This window comes from Cnephaeus nilssonii, assembly GCF_951640355.1.
Source record: "Cnephaeus nilssonii genome assembly, chromosome: 16".
NCBI classification, from domain to species: domain Eukaryota; kingdom Metazoa; phylum Chordata; class Mammalia; order Chiroptera; family Vespertilionidae; genus Cnephaeus; species Cnephaeus nilssonii.
The window spans coordinates 47471678-47492319 of NC_137087.1; the positions used below are offsets into that span (position 1 = coordinate 47471678).

The 20642-nt window shown below is 39.7% G+C and overlaps 1 protein-coding gene across 1 annotated transcript in view; it reads left to right on the top strand.

Annotated features, from left to right (window-relative positions):
• Nucleotides 1-20642, top strand: part of SORCS3 (sortilin related VPS10 domain containing receptor 3) — a gene marked incomplete at its 5' end in the record, with an annotated part of 521132 nt that overhangs the window by 322472 nt on the left and 178018 nt on the right. The window contains one exon of the mRNA XM_079794297.1: nucleotides 15164-15237. Coding sequence (XP_079650423.1) covers nucleotides 15164-15237 — 74 coding nt within the window. The remainder of the gene's footprint in view (nucleotides 1-15163; nucleotides 15238-20642) is intronic.

The following is a 20642-nucleotide window of genomic DNA, read 5'->3' on the forward strand; positions in this document are numbered from 1 at the left end:
CACACCTAAAACAAGGTTGTGTATTGATTTTTTGATGAAAATACAGGTGTTTGCAAAAATAGGTTTACAGTTGTGAGTACTTGAAACAGTTTATTCTTGTAATGTTCATTTATTAATTATTGTATTATTTCCCACTAGAGGCCCGGTGCATGACATTCATGCACGGGGGCGGCGCGGGGGGGGGGGGGGGTGTTTCCTCAGCCCGGCCTGTGCCCTGTCGCAGTCTGGGACCCCTCGGGGGACATACCCCGAGAGGTCCTTAGTGCTGCTGCGGAGGCGAGAGAGGCTCCTGCCACCGCTCCTGTGCTGGCCAGCCGTGAGCCAGGCTTCTGGCTGAGCTGCACTCCCCCTGTGGGAGCACAGTGACCACCAGGAGGCAGCTCCTGCATTGAGCATCTCCCCCCTGGTGGTCAGTGTGTGTCATAGTGACCAGTTGTTCTGCTGTTCAGTTTATTTGCATATTAGCCTTTTATTATATAGAATATGAGCAACTATAAACCTACTTTTGCCTACCCTGTGTTATGACCCCAGACCCACAGGAACCTAACCTTGCATTTCCACTAGGAGCAAGGTTTTGTATTTGCTACATCATGTTTGCCCTGACTCTGAAGACCATTACTACTATGAATAATGAGAATCAACTGTAAATAAATGCACACACACATTTGTTTTTTTATTTATGAATATATAAATATCTATTTGTTTATTGCTCATTTTCCCCACTACCATGTAAACTCCATGAAGTCAGGAATCTGCAAATGGTGTTTTCTGGCATCTTGTTCTCAGCTGTATCCTTAGCACCTAGAATCATACCTGGGTAATGGAAGGTGCTCACTAAATTACCAATTGAGCACAAAGATGAAATACATTAGTAAAATATAGTTAAGAATGACTCAAGAAAAAAAATCTGACAAAATAATTATTTCACTCTGTTAGATATTTTAATTTTATTAGACATTATGCTATTCCTAATCTCACCAAAGCTCTTAAGGGGGGTTCTTAGAAACCCACCTCCATCCCCACCCCTTGTAGTGGCCTGCCCAAGTTCACATTACAGTCTGGCTCAGAAGTACCATGTTTCCTGTTTCCATGTTGTGAATCCTGGCTGTGTGGTTATTGAGTACATGAGCATGGAATCAGACAGCCTCGTTGGCATCTGACCTACATAATTACTTGGTGTTTTCGGTCAAGTGACTTAGTCCTTTCCAGATCTTGTTTTTCATTCCATAGAATGCAGATAATAGAATGATAATGGATTTCTCTACAGGGTAGTTGTAGGGACTAAATGAGAGAATGCACACTGTTTAACTTAGTTCCTGACACTTAGTAAGTACTTGTTAGACATCTTTTTCTTCTTATATACTTTGAGCTTCTGTTGTTGGAAAAAGGGATATAAAACGAAGCCAACAGCACTCAGGATAAAACTCCTGTCAGGCCCCCTTAACTGGTATTAGAGATCAGTGCATAAGAGTGCGGTGGACTCTTTCTGTGAAGGACTGGGTAGTAAATATGTTAGGTTTTGCCAGTCATATATTCTCTGTTGAAACAACTCAACTCTGAATGAGTATGGCTATATTCCAGTCAATATTTCTTTGCAAAAATAGGTGGATAAAAAAAATAAGTGGATCATAAATTTTCAACTTCCACTTTCACCAATCAGTATTCAATCCTATCTGCACATTAGAATCGCCTGGGGAGCTTTAAAAATACCTATGCCCAGGTAGTCTATTCCGAAAGATTCTGATTTAATATTTCTGAGATGGGGCCCAGGCATCAGTATCGTTGAAAACTCCCAGACAGTTTTAATGAAGAGATTAGAGCCACTGATTTATATTGGTAGAGCCATGAACAGAAGACCCTCAAAGCAGTTGCTGCCTTCTAACCTCCACCCCAGATCCCTGCTCACCCCGTTTTAGAACCCAAGGATCAGCCCCATTTGAGAGCTTTAGGCAGGGCTGTCCAGACTTCAGTAAGTCTCTTTTGCTTAATGCACAGACCATAACACTTTGTATCTAGAGGGAAGTCTAATTATCAGTGTAATAAATGCATTGTACTTTCAGGGAACACAGTCCAGCTGTTACTGTGCTTTTTAGCTGAAGCTATGCTTTTTGCTATTTAATTGAGCTCCAGCACTGGCAGTTGGTCAGAATGTTTTTGAATGGAAACAGTCTGCCCATTTCCTTTGTCAAGGCCATGGCTGGATGAAGCTAGGAGTGGGTTCACATGAGTCAAAAGGTGTCAGACATAGGTCAAATCGCTTTTCTCTAACGGGCCCTAGAACAAGCTTGTGGTGCTCCTATCTCTAATGAACTCCAAATATGCAGCTGGACGTTGTCTACCTGTGATGGAAGGGAGGTTTACTAAAGACAGGGGAGTGAGCTTAGTCATAAATGTCTAGCTTCCCTAAAAATTGTCTAGAACAGAGTTTCTCAATATGTGGTCCCTTAGCATTTATATCTACATTAGAATAATCTAACTCGTTAAAATACAGATTTCTGGGCTCAACTGTTGACCCCTGAATGAGAATTTTGGAGGAGTCCTTGGAATGTACATTTTAAACTGGTGTCATGATAACTTTGAAATTTGAGAGCCATTCTTTTGGAGAAAGCCATTCATCATATTTATATAAGAAGACTGAGATAAACTCTTAATCAAAACAGCCCAGTTAGGTCACTGATAGAGCTAAGACTCGAGTCCATGTATCAGCTAGCTAATGCTGTGTAACCAACTCTTCCTAAACTTAGAGGCTTAAAATAGTAAACATTCATTATTGATTATAACTCTGTGGGTTAGTTGGGTGGTACTTCTGGTCTCATCTAGATTTATTTATGAGTCTGTAAACAGTTGTAGTTGATTGCGCAGCTGTGCTGATCTTAGCTGGGCTTTTTCTTATGGTTAGAGCTCAGCTGGCTGTATCCTAGTCAGAGATGACCTCCATTGGGATACCTGGATTCTTTTCTATGTGCTTTTTCACCCTCCATCAGGTTTGTTTACCTGGGGGTGACAGCATTTCAAAGGATTAGAAGTGCCTAAGGTTTCTTAGGAGCTACACTCAGAGCTGAAACATTTATTTCCACTGTGTTCTGATGCCAAAACAAGGAAGAAAGACAACCTCAATTCAAGATGTGAGGAAATAAATTCTTGCTTTTGAAAGGAGGAGCTGGAAATCCCTTTACAAAGGCAGTAGATACAGGGAAGCTAAATGAATCTGCCAAAGCCTACCACACAGGGTCATGGACCTTTCTCACAACATTTCAGAGCCTTTAAAAAAAGTTTATTTGCCAGCTTTTCCCATGTTAGGGAGCATCGATGGTGACTATTCCCTTGGATTCTATTCCTAGGATTATTCCTCTTGAATGAAGAATCCAAAATCGCAAGGGGCCTAGGGACTCATTGGTTTAAATCCCGACTGACAATTCAATTTGTTCGACAGGATCACCTTGATCAAATGCTCACCCATCTATCTCCCTGGAGAACTTGCTGCCATGTAAGGCAGCTTCTTCCCGCCTCAGGGGGTTCTTTTCATTAGAATGGTATTTCATCTATCAAGCCGACATTTACTCTATATTTGATCTTTTGGACCTACCTTTGCCTTTTGATGTAGCCCAGAGAAAAGCCTCATTGTCCTTCCACAATGTTTTTCCATATTTTAAAACAGTTATAAACCTCTTTGTTCATTGGTCAGTTTCTTATGTGCCCCAAATCCCAAGTTTCTACAACTTTTCATATAGGTCATAGTTTGGGCTCTCTCACAATTCAGGCCATTGTCTTGAAAACCTTTATTTTCAATGGCAGCTAGGTGTGTTAGGATGAGCACTGATTTTGGAATCAGATGTTCTGGAATTGGCCTTGCGATCTTGAGCAAGCTCATAAAGTCCATGGGGCCTCCGCGTTTTCTTCCAGGAAGTGTGGACAGAAAAAACCATCAAACAGTGCTTCTTTTGTGATAATTAAACCAGACAACATATACACAAATTAATGTCCAGGAAAATGCTTCATAATTAGTCCCCCCCCATTTTTTTTTCTTATTTCACTGAAAGAATAGTCTGTAATATACACACTACTTTTTCTTTAATATCTTGAGTTTGAATGAACTCATATTTCCTGGCCATATGTTAATACTACAATGATAAGTATATTTCAAAGTTCACCTGGAGATACGTTTCAAATGGTGTTTCATATGCTGGAGAGAGTAAAGCCTTCATTTCTTTGAATTTAAACCAGGTGTTATTATTATTATTTTTTTAATATTTAGAAATAGTAACTTAAATAAATGACCTAAAAGTGAGAGATTTAAGGTCTCTCCTGTTTTACTAGTAGATTCAGGCCTTTGGAAAAGAAAAACAGATATGAACTTGGAAAAGAGTTAAAAACAAATTGGACACAGTGAAAAGTCCAGGATAGTACTATGCAATGAAGTGGATGTTAATAATATGTTGTGATGTTAAACCAAACCATTAAGGTGAGAGAAAACGCAGGTGAAGTGGGGGGTGATGGTGGATCAGAATAAATAAAGTCAGCTCACAAAGGAATACCAACATTTATGTTTAGAGGGTATTGCTTAATATGAGATGTTTCTGAATAGTAATGTATAAAACTGAATAGAATCTGATTGCTATGGAAAATGGTCAAGAGAATAGGACTATGGAGACAAAAGAATGGATTTTGGTAAATACTATGTAAATTGTAAGATTATTTTATGTGACTGTTAGCTCAGAAAAATGCTCTTCAATATAAAAGAGGATAAAATGAATTGTGAAAATGATTTCTAAATACAAGTGCTAGATAAATTCAAGGTGCAGTGTTATTCATGTATATCATACCCAAATGAGCCATTATTCCTGAGGTTATATTAACTTGTGTTTCTTTTAAAATCAAGCAGTTAACAAAAAAGAGCTCTGTGCAGTAAAAAAAGAGCATTGAGGTAGAAGTCTGGACCCTGGGTTTGAATTCCTGCTCTACTACTAACTGGCTGTGTGACATTAGGCAAGTCACTTGGGTTCTCTGAGCCTTAGATTCCCCATGTACGGAAGAATGGTCCTGATGATCTCTAAGGCCACTGCCAGCTATAAAAGTGTATTATTCTCTATTTCTATTTTGTCAGGGAGCCCAGTGGCAATGTCTGTGAGGGGGCATCAATATTTCAGATGGGATTCCTCTTATCTAGGAGCCTCTAATCTATTTAAAGAGATTACCTGAAGTTTATTTGTTGTTTGTTCTTTGATTTAAAAAAATATATATATATGTTTTTTATTGATTTCAGAGAGGAAGGGAGAGGGAAAGAGAGATAGAAACATCAATGATGAGAGAGAATCATTGATTGGCTGCCTCCAGCACACCCCCACTGGGGATCGAGCCTACAACCTGGGCATGTCCCCTGATCGGGAATCGAACCATGACCTACCTCCTGGTTCATAGGCCAATGCTCAACCACTGAGCCATGCAAACTGGGCTGAAGTTTTGAAGCATAAGTGTATGAATGAATTGATCAATATTTGGATGAGTTAAATAAAAACAATTCAAAAGCTTATAAGAGAAACCTGTTGTTAGAACCTGGTTGGGCACTGGGTGCTAAATATGAGACAAGAGGTACTATTTGTAGGATACTCTTTCCTTCTCACCAACTTCTTATGGTAAAGAGTTTTATGAATTTTCTTTTAAGCATAGTTCTTTAGTCTTCCTGTTGTAATCTTGCTTCTTTTGTCCAAGTGTGGCAAAGGATGGCTTCAGAAAGGAGATGATTTAAACTAATATTGAAAGTAGAGTAGAATTAGATAAATTTGAAAAGAGAGGGGGTCCTTCAGGTGGAAGGAATAGAATTCTGAAAATTTGAAGAGCAATATTTATGTATTCATTCAGCAGATTTTTATTGAGCAACTATTCTCCTGTACCTGGCACTGTGTTAAGCATCTGGGACTATTTAAAGTCTTGATCCCCACTACCTAGAATTAAAGACAGACATAGATCATATCATTACATAAGCATATAATTTCATACTTTGATGAATGTTCTGAAATAAGAGAATGGAGAGCCATGGGAGCAGATAATAGGTGGACCTATTGCTATGTGGGGCAGGAGGGGACCAACGATGGTTTCCCTTAGGAAATGTTATTTCTGCTGATACCTGACATATGAGTGGGAGTTCAGTACATGAATAGAAAGAGGCAGAAGTACAGAGACAAAGAGGGAGTTTTAGGTAAAGGAGATACAATGTGCAAAAACCCTGAGAATGGCTAAAGTTCATGGCATGTTTGAGAAGGTCAGTGTGAAATGAGCATGGTGTCACCCCGTTGACAGAGTGTAGGCATCGGTATCATTATGAGCCTTTTGCTACATGCACATTTGGAGGAAAGCACTCTGTACTGTGGGGTGGGCATTGGGGAATATGGGGACAAGCATCAGCTGTGCTTTGTTCTCAAATGGGCCTTGAGAGTCACCAGCACCTCTAGTAGGGAGTAGAACACTGACTTGGGAGACAGGAGGCTTTGGCTATCTAAATACACTTGTAGCCTCTGAAACAGGAGGTATACTCAGGCAAAATAGGGTTACTATGTTAGCGGACAGGATCTAATGCAACCGCTTTCTTGCAAGTATGGCATCACCAAAACCTCATTTCCCTTGACTTTGTTCCTTATAACTAAGAAGACTTAACTGAAGACCCTGCTCATAGGGTGTCTCCCAATATCAAGCCCAGGATTCCAATTGTCATAGGCATCAAGAAATGAACACAACTCCACTTGTAATCACCCTGTACAAAACACACTGGAGAGAGTTAAATGTGTCACCCCATCATTAATACCCCAGTTCCTAATTATGTGTCAGGCATTCTGGGTGTCACTTGCCCCTCTTCTTCAAACTGGGGCTCAAAAACACACCTTGGGGACAGTGGTGAATAAAAAGTATGAGAGATATGTAGTGTCTTTAAAGAGGGTCCACTTCACTTGAAGATTTATCTTTTATTCTAAGCACAGATATAGTGAAGTCTATAAAATATCCATGGAATTTTATAGGAAGAACTAGAGAATTAAAAATATGTGCCCTTATGTCAGCCTGCTTATGATCAAATCCCCAGATTCCTTTGGCTGTTGAAGATGTTTTGATGAAAAATTTTAAGAAGCCCTGAGTCTCAAACAATGTTTGAAACTGTTTATAGGATATCTTGTGCCTTTTAAACCAACTTCTTATAGTCATGAGTCTTATAAATTTACTTTTAAAAAATAGTCCTTGCCTGGCTAGCTTGGCTCAATGATTGAGCATCTACCTATCAGCCAGAAGGTTTCGGTTCGATTCCCGATCAGAGCACATGCCCAGGTTGTGGGCTCGATTCCCACTATGGGGCACGCAGGAGGCAGCCGATCAATGATTCTCTCTCATCATTGATGTTTCTATCTCTCTCTCCCTCTCCCTTCCTCTCTGAAATAAAAATTAAAAAGTAGTTCTTGTTTTCTTGGTGTTGAAATCCTGCCTCTTAGGTTTCAAGGGAGGGAGTTTATAAATTTAAAAAACAACTATGTCTTCCTTCCTACACTCATCTGCTGTCACAGCCTTCACTCTCCCGTCCATCTTTAAGTCTTTATTTTATCCTCACACCCACATGAAGTTGTTTCCTTCTCTTCCTCTTTTTAAAAAAAGCATATTTTTAAAGATTTTGTAGAGGAGGGGAGAGGGAGAGAGAGATAGAAACACAAATGTTGAGAGAGAATCATCGTTCGGCTGCCTCCTGCACACCCCCAACTGGGGATTGAGCCTAAAACCAGAGCATGTGCCCTGATCATAATCGAACTGTGACCTCTTGGTTCATAGGTAGACATTCAACTGCTGAGCCATGCTGGCTGGACACCTTCTCTTCCTCTTGAATCATTTGGATCCTTCTCCATCTCTGCTCATTCTCCTTTCAGATGTGGTGATTAGACCAATGTTCACTGAACCAGGGCCAAGTAAATTGTACTTTTGTAGGAGAATGAGATAATGTTTCTGTTTTATTTCCAACATCTTCCCTAATGACCAGAATTTTTCACTTTTGTTAGCTGCAGTGTGTTGGGGGAACTTATCCTTCAGGCCAGTTTCTACTCATTCATTATGACTCAGCTCATGGGCCAGCACCCACCCATGGGCCAGCACCCACTGACCACTTCTTTAGTATATTTAAATTTTTTAACCAAAATTTAAAAATATGTAGACTTCCCATACAAAATTAGATATTTCAGGTTCTTTTGGAAAAGTATAGATCCTGATCACACTGGCTCTCCTGTTCATAAGAGGTCTTTGGATTCCCTGTTTTTCCCCAGCATTCGGATGAAATGTCTTCTGCAGAGAATTAACTCACTTACATGTGTTTTTCTTAGATCTGAAAGGAAAGTGAAACATTTGTTGAACTCTATGAAAAGCAGGAAAACAAAGATAGCCAAGTGTTTCAATATAGATGGGGAAAATCTTCTTGGGTAATCAACTCCATTTTCTTAATGTTTTAAATGCTAGCAAAATGAACTGGTTAAAATATGGTAGTATTTTTCTTACAAGTCTTTCATATATTCACACTATGGATTTGAGATCAATCATTTGAGTTTTTGATCTCCATTAGAATGTAAGGCACCAGAGACTTTTTGTCTGTTTGGTTCCCTGATGTACCCTAAACCCATAGAACAGTTCTTACTTCTTAATAGACATTTGATCAATATTTGTTGAATGAAGAGATGAATTGATATAAGCCATCCTGGGAGTGATAAACCTCTATGGCTAGGAATCTTCCAAAAGGGAAGAAAAAATGGTGACTTATACAAAAGAATGGCATGACTAGGTGAATGTATATATTTTTAAATAAATATTTTTATGGTTTAGATGTCTTTTATCTTCCAGGGGCAAAGGAAAATGGTTGCTGAGGACAGAAGTTCTTATGTACCCAGAGTTTAGAGGGACATTGGGTGCGGTTATCCCCACCAGCTATCCAGAGATGGATTTCTTGGAGAATGTCTGAGGAAGGAACTAGAGGCACTTGTTACAATGGACTCTTTGCTGCTGTGTGACCCTGGTTTCTCTCCAACTACCACAAATGCTGCCCCAGCCCAAGGGATTCTCCCTGAAGCCCTACAGAGCTCAGCCAAGCCTGCCCACCTGCCCTGTGGCTACCAAGGTGTAGAGCCCTTTTTATTTTGAGCAGAAATTAGCCTAATTTTATTTGAAAGACAAAATTCTCGTGACCACAATTCAGCATAATGCTACCTAAACTCCATAGGTTTTGAGGGGAAAAAATTAGGACAGTTATGCATTAAGTTTGAACTTGCCTAGAGGGAAAAGCTTTTATATAAAAGAGTTTCTAACCATCCTTCCCTCCACATGGGAGATCTGCTGGCTCTAGGGAATCTGACTGGAGCACCAAAAACCGCCATAAAAATGTATATTTTGTTGCCTTTCCTGAGTATGTCTGGTTGCCACCATATGGTTATTTATTCTTAAAAAAATATCCTTAGGGATTGCAGTAAAAATGCATACAACAGGGAAATACTGGCAAACGAGAGTTTGGATTTTAACCACAGATTCAAGAACCTGCCCTAAACCAGACTTCTGGGCTGACCACTAAATGATAAGGTGTGGAGACAACAAAACAGCAGAAATGTGGCAAGTTTTGCCACGATTACTCCTGGTGGTTGGTGTGAGATGCCCGTTCCAGTTTCCTACAGCTGCTGTAACAATATGCCACCAACTGGGTGACCTTGCACATTAGAAATTTGTTGTCCCACAGTTCAGGAGGCTGGAAGTCCAAAATCAATGTGTTGGGCAAGATCATGCTCCCTCTAAAACCTATAGGGGAGTTCTTTACTTGTTCCTTTTGGTGACTTTTCAGCAGTCTTTGACATCCCTTGGCTGTTAGACACATCACTACAATCCTCTATCTTTGCATGGCCTTCTCTCTGTGTGCCTTCACACTGTCTTCCCTCTGTGGCTGTCTGTCTCCGTGACCAATTTTTTTTTTCCTTATGAGGGTAGCAGTTGTTTTGGATTAGGGCTCACCCTGACCTCATTGTAACCTGATTTTCAAATAAGGTTGCCTTCTGAGATACTGAGTTCAGGGATTCAACATATATTTTTCAAGGGGACACGATTCAACCTACAACCTCGCAATGCAATCATATTATTTTTCGCACTTAAGCTTTTCAGATACAATTTGTTCTTCCTGTGGAATATTATTACATTGATTAAATTGCCTCTTTAGTTCTTCAGCTATCAGATGCTTTTCCCTGGCAGGCTGATGTAATTAGGGAACTAATAACTGAATCAATAAGGAAAAGAGCGTGTTCTTTCATATTTTCCAGCTGTTCCGATGATTCATTTAGAGCTCTGTGCATGTTGCTACTGAAGACGTGCTTGTTAAGAGATATGAGACCGTGGCATATAGTAGAAGGGGGGAAGGAGAGGATCTGGATAGCTCTGTGGTAAAGGTCAAGATTGATGTCGTGCAGGGAGGGGCGTCATGACGCGGGATATGAAGGACAACTTGGTCTTGTATATGTAACTTTACATAAGCAAGAACTGTTTTAAAAGATATTTATTGTTGGGAAATTCACTTTGTTTTAATGTTGCATACAGCACATTGGTTTGAGGCCATGCGGGACTATATAAACGTGAGCCAATACCCTGCCTGTCCAAGGACAGATTCACTACTATTTGTGATAATCTCTGTGAAATACCATTTTATGAAAAATCCCATTTTGCCTTGTCTAATTCCAATCCCCTTCAAGAAAAAATTAGAATTTTACTTCTTGGGTCTTTAAAAGGTGGTTTTAGAGATAAATATAATGTGTATATTAAGAAGTTATTATAAATGTGTAAGTTTAAAAACTTGGGTTTCATAATATATTCTATTTTTTATAAAATTTAACAATAAATTATAAAATTACATAATCATATAATTTATCCTAAAATAAATTATATATTATGAACATTTTCATATAATTAAATATTCTTCTAATACTTATTATTGAATGGTTGCCTATGTGCTTTATTTCTATTTGAGTGGTAGAGCTTTAATTTTTCAATTATTAAAGTAATACATATTCACAATGATTTTAAAAATCTAGATAACCAAAAGAAGAAAGTACCAATTGCCCACAAGCTCACCATTACAGAGATAACTGGTATTAATATTATGGTGTATATTGCATGGCGGTGTAGTTGTCTGAATTCATGTCTTTTACTCTTCTTGGCATTTTAAACCTTTGTAAGCCCAGCACTTAGTTTGGTGTTTTAAGCATAGCAGGTAATTGATATACTTTTACTGAATGAATGAATGAATAAATGAATGAATGAATGAATGAAGAAATGGATGAACACATGCACAAATGGAGAGGCTGCAAAGATCCAGCTCCTGGTAGAATAAAATTTGTTTCAGAGTCAGCAACTTACTAGATTGAGAGACAAAGCAGCTAACCCAAGGCCCTTAATGAATAGGAGCCTGCTCTTTCTGCTCATCTGAATCCGCCTCTAGGCAGAGAATTCAATTTAATTTTTCTCCCATCAGTCAAACTGAAGAGCTGAAAAAGCAAAACCAGAGACAGGGGAGGCAGGAGGTGGAACAGGCTTGGATGAGGAGATCAGCAGCTGATCTCTTGTTCTTTCTCTGTCAGGAAGAGCCCAAGATGAGAGGAGCACTAGCAGGAGCTGGGGTAGGGGGCATCCTGCCACTACCAGAATCCTCTTAATGGAGGGACTGACCATTTCCCTGGAAAATTGAGACTCCCACATGGTCAGTGTGACTCTCCTGGTTTACCCGTGGCCTGTGTATATACTTCTCAGTGGGATGCTCTGGTCCTAACCAACCTGTCCTTCCTCCTAAACCACCCCAATGTAAATATACATAAAGATAGATATAGAAACATCCACAAATAGATGGAATGACAGTTGGATAGAAAGAGAGACAGATTAATGGACTGGCAGACAGACAACCTCTACGTCCTTTTGGCCAGTAGCACTCATCTCTAACTTCCTTCCTCTGAAAACCTTCCCCACAAGCCAAGCTCAATACCTTAGGCATATTGACACCTTTGCTCTCATTGTCTCCTTTACCCAGTACAATCTCTATTCACCTTTTCTCCTTTCTATACCACTTGTCTCCAAAGCCTAACACAGGAAATATTTCTCTCGGAAGCCTCATTGTTCAATTTCTAACTCTGTTAATCTTGCCCATTTCTCAGCTTCTATATCTTTAGCCTTAGCCCCATTTCCCTCCTTTATGTGATGTACCTGTATGTATGTTTTGATTGTCAGCAGTTATCCTTTTTGCTGCTTAAAGAATTGGATGTGGTTCTGTGTGCTCTGTAATATAATGGTATAGAGCTAGTATTGTTGTATTCATTGAGCTGGTAAATAAAGAAAGGGACTCAGAGTGATGGGGATGAGGGCTACTGACATTTCCCATCTGCTGAGTCAGGCACCTATAGTAGTTAGGACTTACTCATGGAGTGAAGGCCCAATTTGAATAAATACGATGAGAGCTGAGAGTTGGTATAGAGTTGGTGTGGTATAGTATAAACTTTGCATCAGCTAAATCAGTATAGATGTCCTAGTTTTTCATATAGTTGCTGCAGTCATTTTGTAGACCAAGTCTACAAATTAGTCTATAAACGGGAATGCAAATATATTTTCTTAACTACCTTTTTGGCTAATTTAAGTATCAAAAGATAATATGGCCTGACCAGCATGGCTCAGTGGTTGAGCATCAACCTATGAACCGGGAGGTCACGGTTTGATTCCTGGTCAGGGCACATGCCCGGGTTGCAGGGTTGATCCCCAGGAGGGGAAGTTCAGGAGCTGCCAGTCATTGATTCACTCCCATTATGGTTGTTTATATCTCTCTTTCCCTCTCCCTTCCTCTCTGAAATCAATAAAAATATATTTTTAAAAATACAGTATGCATAACAATTTTACTCTCTCAAACATATACATCTGTCATTTACTGGACAAAAAGAGACTTTATATGTAGTTCATAATGCCATTATTCAATAAATATTTGCTGAATTAAATTGAAACAGGTCCAGAATTTTCCAGGCCCCTCAAAGCATTTTTTAAACTACCAGATATTCATGCAAAAAATGATTTCTATATGGGCTGTATGACTATGGCCTCAGAACTGAACAGACAGCCCAGTTACCTGTGTGTGTTGTGCTGGGCAGCACATCCTTGTAGGTGAGCAGCTACTGGGGATGCAATTGCAGGAATGTTCTTCACCTAACCCCATTTCTGTAAACTTGAGGGCCACTCACTTTGGCCTTTTTTCTATTTCTCTACCTATAAAAGTTCAGGGGGGGAAGCATAAATATGGTGAAATTTTCATTATAATCTATATACCATGATTACATGGAAGGAGGCATGCTCTAGGCATCAGAAAACTTAAATCCTAGTTCTTTGACCAAAACTTAACTTCTCCAAGATTGAGTTTGCTTAACTGTGAAAGAGATTTGTATGTTCACCAGTTAGGTGCCAGGCATTGTATAAGATGAATAAGGCATGACCCCTGCACCTCTTTGACTCATAGTCTAGTAGGAGGAGAGGCTCGCCAACCATAAATGGCTTAGTGTGAACAGCTTCCTAGAGGCAGATAGCAAAAATAGCAGTGATTGTGGAGTGAGTGGTTAACTCAGCCTGGGTTGATCAAAAATTGCTTGAGAACAGGAGTTTAAGTTACTAAACTTAACTTACAGCTCCATGGACTTTGGGAGACTGTCCTTCCTTTCTTTCTGTGTCTTTTTAAGGCTCAATTATATGTGACAGAGCAATGTTATTGAACTATTATTATTATTACCATTGTTTATTATTATTATTATTATTATTATTATTATCAGACTCAGATATTGTACTGTCAGACATTCAATTGAAAATAAATCCCACTCTATGTCTCTTATAGGGATGTTGGCCTTCCCCTTATGTATTACAAAGGGGTCAAATTCTACATCCATAAAATAAGTGATGGTGGAATCTGACTGTATTAGCCATGCAGAGGGTTCTTTTTGATTTTTCCAAAGTTCTGGGGCTCTTCTGGAATTTTTTCTTATTCTCCAAGTTGCTTTCCATCCCTACCTGCCTGTTTTAATTATTGATTTTTGCAACAGAATATAAAAATATAGACAAATCTGAAAGATGTAACCATATATATTAGCCTGTGATTAGTGCTCAGTGGAAACACGAGATGAGTATAGTAAACTGAGAAGGAAGAAAGATGAGTGGACCGCAGTGGTCAGAGCAGGAAGTCACACTTGTGCTGGCCCTGCATGGATGGCTAATCTTCCATTAGGCACAAGAGAGGCCTTATCTTTGCCATCTTGCAAAGACATAGGAGTATAAATAAGCCTGGTATCGTTAGTGGCATTGGGGGTCCAGTTCATTTAGACCAGTGGTTGGCAAGCTCATTAGTCAACAGTGCCAAATATCAACAGTACAATGATTGAAATTTCTTTTGAGAGCCGAAAACCAACTTCTGCGCATGGACCACAAAGTTTCAATCGCACTGTATGTGCGCGCCCGCACATGGCATTTTGTGGAAGAGCCACACTCAAGGGGCCAAAGAGCTGCATGTGGCTTGTGAGCCACAGTTTGCCGACCACTGATTTAGACTATATATAGGAGCAGTAAGAGATGAAACTGAGAGCCCACTATTTTGCATATAATATTAGCTCAGATCCCATCTGATGAGCATTTTCACGTAGGTGTCCCATTTTCTCTCTGAGCACAGAGCCTACCTCTTCTTTATCTTGATATCCCCCAGAGTGCCTTACACATAGGAGTTGTCCCATACATACTTTTGAAATAAATGTGGCTGACTTATTTTAGACAAAGCTGAAGACTTTCATGGACTCTGAGGAAAAGAGAAGATATAATTTTACTAAAGATTTTACCCCCTAAAAGAGAGAATGATGGATGGCATCAGACATGGATTTATACTCAGCTCACAAGCATCAGTCAATTGGATATATATTAAGCACCTACTTGTGCTGATAGGCATGATGATAAGCATAGCACAGTCATATATTTTTATCTGGATAAATCAGATGCCTGCTTGGGTGTGTTAGGCACTCTGGTGTGTTGGAATGTTCTTCTCCAGGGGGAAGACCCAGGTATTCATGTGGAAAGTGTGCCTTGATGCTCATGCTCTCCTCACTTCATTGTTTTGCAGCTCTACAGCTCCATGGACTTCGGGAGACGTTGGCAACTCATGCATGAACGCATCACCCCCAACAGGTTTTACTGGTAAGCCCCGTCCGCAGACTCACCCTCTTGGGTAAAGGATTGTCAGACAGCATAGCACTCTGAACAATTCCTGGACACATTCATCACTTGAAGGCACATGTGTTCTAGCCCTTTGCTATTCAAAGTGTGTTTCCTGGACCAGCAACTCAGCATCACCTGGGAAGTTGTTGGACATGCAGAATCTCAGGCAAGACTTACTGATCAGGAGCATATAACATCTTCCCAGGTGATTTAATGTGCACTTTAAGTTGGAGAAGCACTGGCTAGAGAGTTCCATGAGAAGGTCATGGCCAGATGCTCTTAGCTATGTACCAATCTCCCTTCTTTTTGAAAAAAAAAGAAAAAGGAAAGAAATATTTTATGAACCTATTCTAAAAGGCAGTATTTCTTGAAATGTATTCTGAAGAACACTAGTTACACAAAATGCTTCTCTTTTCATCAGTCTTTCTGTGTTAGAATAACTTTAAGTACTGATGATCCAACTCTACCCTCCTAAAGACTCAGGATTCTGGTTTGGGTGTTGAACTCTGGGGAAGCCCAGTGAAGAAGCCTGCCGAACTTGAAGTTGCTTATTTCTATGCTTATTTCACTACAGAACTTTTACCTCATGTCACACCAGATAAATCCTTAGAACAACTTCTGGGGAGCACATTTTGCAAAAAGCTTTTATAGGCATGAATGCATGTTCCACATGGAGCATGAGCCCTGCCCCTAATCAGAAAGTGTTTCTATTTATCAGTGTTGCTTTATGCATCCATACTACAGTATTTTTGCCTTCGTTGTCACAAGGTGAAGTTGGTTTGGTATAATTTTGCCTCTTCCTCGTCCTTGCTCTAAAGTGAAATGCTTTTTACTTGTATCTTGCTTTTATTTCAGTGGAGGTGAAAGTGAAAGAAATAGAGATTAGGGAACATGTACTAAAACATATGGTATGCTTAATTATATGCTTAATATAAAGCTAAACTAAATTCACACGGTTTGAAAGTGGTCCCTACTCCATGTCTCTTTTGAATACCTTAGCTTAATTACCTTAAAAAGTCAGAATATGGCCACTTATGGCCTGCCCAAGAGAGGGTTGGGTGTGGTGTCTGTGTGGCAGGGAGGTGGTGGTGTTGAGTACCTTGTACATATACACACCTACACCAATGTCTTTGGAAGGAATGGCTTCACCTGATGCTGTCTATACCCACAAAAGTATGCTCTGAATTAAAAAATAATTTCCGAGCATCCTGTAAACACCAACTGTGTTTTATACACACAGTTCAGAGTTCTGGGAGAGAAAAGGAAACTGGATTATAGCTCTTGATTCAATGCCCCGACTATCCTTAGTTATTTTGTCCTTTCAGACCAACTAGTATTTGGTCTGTAACTATTGTTTTTTTAATTTCTTTATTGATTAAGGTATCACATATTTGTCCTTTATTTGGTCTGTACCGGACCTATTAAGATTTCTCAATAGACATGGCAGAAACAGGGAATACTTGTTTCTCTGATATTCCAGCTGTAGAACCAGAGACTTCTGCTCAATCTGGACAGTGTCTCAGTGGCAGTGTGCTGTCACTCACATCCCCATGAACAAACTCTTTTTGTTTGTTTGTTTTGTTTTGTTAATACTCACCCAAGGATATTTTTTCATTGATTTTTAGAGAGAGTAAAAGGGAGAAGGAGAGACAGAGAGAAACATTCATGTGAGAGACACATTGATTGGTTGCCTCCTGCATGCACCCCGACCAGGGCCAGGATGGAACCTGCAACCAAGGTATGGGCCCTTGATTGGAATGGAACCCCGGACCCTTCAGTCCAAGGGCCAAGATTCTATCCACTGAGTCAAACCAAGTAGGGCATGAATGAACTCTTGACATGGTAAGGCAGTCAGCTAACTAGGAAGTCATGTTGCTGGAGAAGGAAAGTACAATAAGCTGGATAAGCCTTGTCATTGTTTCTGAAGGAAATTAAAGTAAGTAGAGGAGGGGCTATGCTTTCCTATCTTTGCAAAGAGCAAGAAGAGACTCTTCCAGCTGCTGCCACCCTCCCCCTTCCTTTGTGCAGCAGAAGGAATAAATCCCTAGGTCCTGATAATTGTGTTTCATCTCTCCTCTACTCTGAGCCACTTTCATATATGTCCCATGGGGAAATATAAAAGTTAGTGCCCGTGCTGGCTAGCCAAGTGGTAGCTGAAGATTCAATTTCTGTAATTATCGCTTCTTTGTTTCTGATGTGTAATTGCCGTGATTATTCTTTTAGATGTCTAGAAGGGAGTTGCAAAGAAGCATTCCATCACACAACACAGCAAGTCTTCCTGAAACTCCTTGCTCTGTATCTGTTTCTCTAAAATCCTGATCATCATGTTAGTTATTTCTCATTTTTCCCTTCTCTTTCCATGGGCTCTTGGTCACAGAGGTTTATTGTCCACTGATCATCCCTTCCAGAGCCCCTCTATACTTTAGTCTCTTCCCTCTTTACCTCCCCATCTACGACTTTCAGCAAATCAATGTATTACCCCTTAGGCGAATATCCCTTAAAACATCAAGGAGGGACAATTGGTAATAGGGTTTAATACTTTTGGTGTAATCACCACTAGAAGGGGAATAATTACATTAAAATATATACATTTTGAGTGTTTTAGTGCCTATCATTAAATATATTAACAAAGTTGTAAATATCAGTCTATTTATAGTGATATTTACTTCCTCCTTGTGGTAGGTAGCCTCCAACATGGCCCCTAATGATCTCTGGCTTCTGGAAGCAATGCCATTGTGTCATCCTCTCCCTTAAGGTTTCGGCTGAATTTAGTGACTTGCTTCTAGTGAATAGCATGGGGTATAGGTGATGAGATGTCACTTCAGACAGTGTATCCTTTTTTTGCTTGTTTGGTCAAAGCAAACTGTCATGTTTTGAGTTGCCCTATGGAGAGGCCCATGTGGCAAGAAACTGAGGGAGGTCTCCAGCCAATAGTAAGTGAGGCACTGAGGATCTCAGCTCAAAGCTTAGTTCCATTTAGGAACAACTGAGTCTTGCTGACAATCATGTGAGCAAGCTTGGCAGTAGATCCTTCTGCAATCAGGCCTGCAGATAAGACAGCAGCCCTGGCAAACACATTGTCTCAAGTCTTGTGAGAGACCTTGAGGCAGAGATACCCAATTGGGTCATGCCCAGATTCCTGACACATACAAACAGTGAGATAATAAATATTTGTTGTTTTGAACTGCTAAGTTTGATGGTAATTTATCACACAGAAATAGACAACCAATACACCTCTCCCTGATCATTATTTTTGCTTGTTTATTTTTGAACATAAGGTAACTGCTTCTGTCATGGATCACTTCCCCCATTTTCCCTTTACTGGTATCAACCCCCAGGTGTTGACCTTTGCTAATTGTTTGGGCCTACCTTTTCAGTAGCGAAATATCATGATGTCCTGAGTTTCTTGGCATTTTGATGCTCAGGTTCTATGGGCTTTAATGGTTGAGTAACATATCTATCTCTAAGCCTTATCTTCTGTCTAAATGAAGCTAATTTAATATACTGACATTGTCTGACCTTATTCTATTCTATTCTGTTCTGTTCTATTTGTATTCTACATTTTGATGGCAGGATGGCGTTTTCTGAGAATACTGTTAATTCTGAATGTGTGTGTGTGTGTGTGTGTGTGTGTGTGTGTGTGTGTGTCTATGTATATATGTGTGTGTGCATAACCATATAGAGAAGTGCTAATTTCTCTTAAAACACAAACATCCCTTGTGTCTGGGTCCTAGAGTTAGCCATCTCATCCTGGTAGCAGCTGTGGGTGTAGAGGATGTAGGGCAGAGCTGCAGAGCTGCAAATGGGGAATGATTACCTTGAGATAAAGTGGTTGGAGTGAACCCTCTTGTATCTTTACCTCAATTTAAACTCTATAGATATCACCTGCTCTTAAATACATTGTATGTTTTGCTGAAAAAGGGGGCTCTGTCTATTCAGCCAGAACTCATTTAGACCTTAGACTAAGGCTTCTGAAGAGCCACGTGCCAAGTCATCCTTAGGCTATTAATGCATTATCCACGACAGAGACAGAGTTAAGGAATAGGCAGAATGGCTGGAGATTGCTTCCTGGAAAATCAAGGCCTTTTCAAACAAAGTTAACATTATGGGCTGAAATTTTGAAGCTGCCTCTAAATGTGCATCTACAATTTTGCAAGCACAGTCATTTGCAATCTCAAGTAATAGGATTTAGGCATCGACCTGATATAAGGGATCAGATTTAGAGGTCCTTTGCAAACCAGGGTATGCCACAAATAATATTTAATTCAGCTCTCCCTTGCATTTTTAAAATGGTGAAGCAATTTAAAAATACATTACATTCAAAATAATACATGCAAGGTCAAGAGGGGAGATGTGAAAGCTCAGCTTGCAAGCAGAAAGCGGTTTCTCCTTTGCTGGTGGGGGCTGCTCATGCCGTACGTCTGGTTGCATTTTGGTCTTGGAAGAGCTGTCTTAATACTAAGAGTAAAATGCAATGCTCAGAATTTACACACGGTAAGTCTTCCAGTGCACTGAGGAAGTCAGAATGCTCACCTTCTCTTTGGATGCTATCAAGATGTGCTGGACTCATGTGATAATTACGTTTAACACATCAGGTCTGTGAGAGAGGAGAAATCAGGAGATATATGTAAGCTATGTACCTAATGACTTCTTTACTATGAGAAGAAGGGGCCATATTTGACTCTGCCTTGGGAAATCTGAAAAGATTGGTGTGTATTAAACACGGATTTAAAGATCCACTCACCTAATTCATGCAACAGAAATTCCTAGATGGAAATGGGAACACGGTTCTATTCTTCCTTTTCCCTGACTTTTTGTGAGTGTCTCCAGAATTAGAGACACATGCTTTTTAAATGCTTTTTCTATTTGGATGGTTATGTGAAGAACACAAGATTGATCCCTGCAGCTCAGAGATAGTTGACTCTCATTGATGATAAACTTTCTGAGGGGAGCAAATTTAATTGTTCTCACAGTGAATGAGATTTATAAACTTGTTTTAAACATTTAAGAAAATGCATAAAAATAAAAATAAAATAATGATCTATAATTTCGCTGCTCAGAAAACACCACTTAAAAATTTAAGTACCTTTTTCTATACTTTTCTCCCATCACAATATAGTATATTTGTAAACATTAAATTTTTTATCACAGCCCAGATCATGCTGTTAATAAAATTTTGTAGTCTTAAAAAATAATATTGAACATATTTTATTGATTTCAGAGAGGAATGGAGAGGGATAGAGAGATATAAACATCAGTGATGAGAGAGAATCATTAATCAGCTGCCTCCTGCACACCCCACACTGAGAATTCAGCCTGCAACCCAGGCATAAGGCCTGACTGAGAATTGAACCATGACCTCCTGGTTCATAGGTTGATGCTCA